Below are 2,636 nucleotides of genomic sequence, written 5' to 3' on the forward strand. Positions count from 1 at the left end.
TCTGTCAGTGCAAGGCCCAAATAGGAATGTTAATTGTCAAGGATGAGCACGTGCCCCCTACCCCAAGGCTCCAAATGGATCTAAACAAAAAGGAAATGGCTGAGTTTATTTCTGAGTCAATCTGAATGTGATTGCACATGGATTCCCTGCATGCTGTCGGCTCCTAAGCCTTCCACTCCCTGTCCAAGAAAAAATACTTCATTTGTCTTTATCCTTAATGTAATTTTTCTTCATCCTCTTCACAGTGTCAGACATGGCAAACCAAACAAGCATCACTGGATTCCTCCTTCTGCAATTTTCTGATCGTCGTGCTCTTCAGATGTTACACTTTGTGTCCTTTCTTGCGATTTACCTAGCAGCCTTGACTGGCAACATTCTCATTATCAGCGCCGTAGTCCAGAATCAGCATCTCCACAGCCCCATGTATTTCTTCCTGGTCAACCTCTCCTTGGTAGATATCTGCTACATTTCAACCACAGTTCCAAAATCCATGGCCAACTCTTTATCCAACAACTCACTGATCTCATTTTCTGGATGCGCCACCCAAGTTTTCTTGGTTGTAGCACTTGCTGGTAATGAAGTAGGTCTGCTTACAGTCATGGCTTATGACCGCTATGTGGCCATCTGCAATCCTCTAAGATACGGGCTGATCATGAAGTGGAATTACTGTTTTCACATGGCCGCTGCCTCCTGGCTCAGCAGCGTACTCTTCGCCACTGCATATACTGCAAATACATTCAGATTACATTTCTGCTTGTCCAATGTCATCAAAAAATTTTACTGTGATATTCCCCAATTATTAAGCATCTCTTGCTCTGATACACAAACCGTAACCTTGCAGTTATTTGCTGTTGCCACTATTTCAGGTTCTTTTTGCTGTGGTCTTATATTTGTTTCATATAGTTATATCTTCTCTGCTGTGTTCAAGATTCAGTCAGCTCAGGGGAGGCATAAAGCCTTCTCCACCTGCACCCCCCACTTGACTATATTTACATTATTTGTTATAACAGGTGTTCTTTCCTACCTTAGGCCAAGGTCTTGGTCCTCTCCACCTATGGATTTGGTGTTTGCTGTTTTCTATTCGGTTTTACCACCGCTCCTGAACCCCATAATTTATTGCCTGAGGAACAGAGAGATCCAAGTGGCCCTGTATGAAATGTCTAAGAAGATGGGTAGATTCCATATTGTGACTTGGTAATCCATTTCCTAGAAAGCTAGCTTCTCACATATTCTCAGATCAAGGTGCACATTGTGGTGTGAATTTGTCTTCTGTAGTGTAGCATGTCCGAGTATAGTTGAAGAGCTGTGTAAAATATCCCCCCGCCCCATGTTCATTTGTTTTTATGAAATAGTTGATTTTCCAAACCTGCTCTAAGTTGAGGAGAGGCAACCATGCTTCTCTTGGATCACTGGCAAAGGGCTTTGCACTGCTGAAGTACAAGCTCTATCAGTGCAAGGCCTAAATAGAAATGGGAAATTTAACAATGTGAAATTGTTAAGGATGTGCACCAGCATGCCCCTCCCAACTCCAGCAGAGGGGGGTCTCTAAATGGATTTTGGATTAGAAATTAATTAAGCTATGCTACTTGCTCATAACTAGCACTGGATTTTGTCGTTGTCCTCTGTAAAGAAATCATCTAACTCTTACTATTTTTTGCATATTTTTCCTGTATTTTTGCATACCTTTAACCTCCCTGTGAAGTTCAGCAGCAAAATAAATAAATAAATAAATAAATAAATAAATAAATAAATAAATATTTTTTAAAAAACCTGCTGAGACATCCTCTTGCAGGCATTTATTATCCTCTTTGTCCTTTTTTTTTTTAAATAATAAAATAAAATAAAATGCAATTCCCAGTGAGACAGGGGACCGGATGTAGATTCAGTGTTTGTCTTCCAGTCTGGTACAGCTATTCTGCTTAGCAACCAAGTCACCTTATCCATTCGATAACACATCTGCCTGTTCGGTTCAAGGAGTAGGATGAAGCAACTAAGGGGGTTCCACTCCATCCATCAGGTAACTTGATAACACCATCCATTCAACATTATACATTTCCCAGCCCACAAGAAGTGGGCATTGTTCTCTAGCAGTTGCCTGAAGGCCTGATTCTATTGGGCCAGCACCAGTCCTCCACTAGCGCTGAGTGTCGCAAATATGCCATAAGGTGTGCCTGTGGCACTCACTGCTGAACTGGCACCAGCTCAGCACAAGCCTGTGCTGAGCCAGCATTGGCTGGAGGTCTGTTACTGGAGCTCTGCTCCGCTGAATCCAGAGCCCCACTCTGGGGGAAGGTTATGAATGCCCTCTTCGCCCGAGTAGCCACCTGTAGCTGCCTAGAGACCATAGGATGATGTGGCAGCCATTTCAGTGCTGCTGCTCCTCTGGGCTCCTGGCAGCTCAGGATTGGGCTGCCATTGACCTGTTTGTTGCTGGCTCAGAAGCTCACATTGATGAGCACTCTGATTCAGACCAACTCCCCACTGACCAATGGATCAAAGGAACCTGGATGTTTGGGTCCTGAAACTCTACTGAGAGTTTTGCAATCAGTCGTGTGCATGAATAAAGTCCTCCCCAATAAAGCAACACCCACATTATAACCCGTATCTTTATTCTAAAGCTGGGGTGCTCAAACTTT

The 2,636-nt window shown here is 43.4% G+C and overlaps 1 protein-coding gene across 1 annotated transcript; it reads left to right on the forward strand.

Annotated features, from left to right (window-relative positions):
• Window positions 1–226: 226 nt before the first annotated feature.
• Window positions 227–1,198, forward strand: LOC136652980 (olfactory receptor 14A16-like; the record flags this gene model as incomplete). The annotated part of the gene is made up of 1 exon (XM_066629905.1): window positions 227–1,198. A coding segment is annotated over one exon (972 nt), but the record flags the coding sequence as incomplete, so codon positions are not given.
• Window positions 1,199–2,636: the final 1,438 nt, after the last annotated feature.

This window comes from Tiliqua scincoides, chromosome 5 (genome assembly GCF_035046505.1).
Source record: "Tiliqua scincoides isolate rTilSci1 chromosome 5, rTilSci1.hap2, whole genome shotgun sequence".
Taxonomy (NCBI): Eukaryota; Metazoa; Chordata; class Lepidosauria; order Squamata; family Scincidae; genus Tiliqua; species Tiliqua scincoides.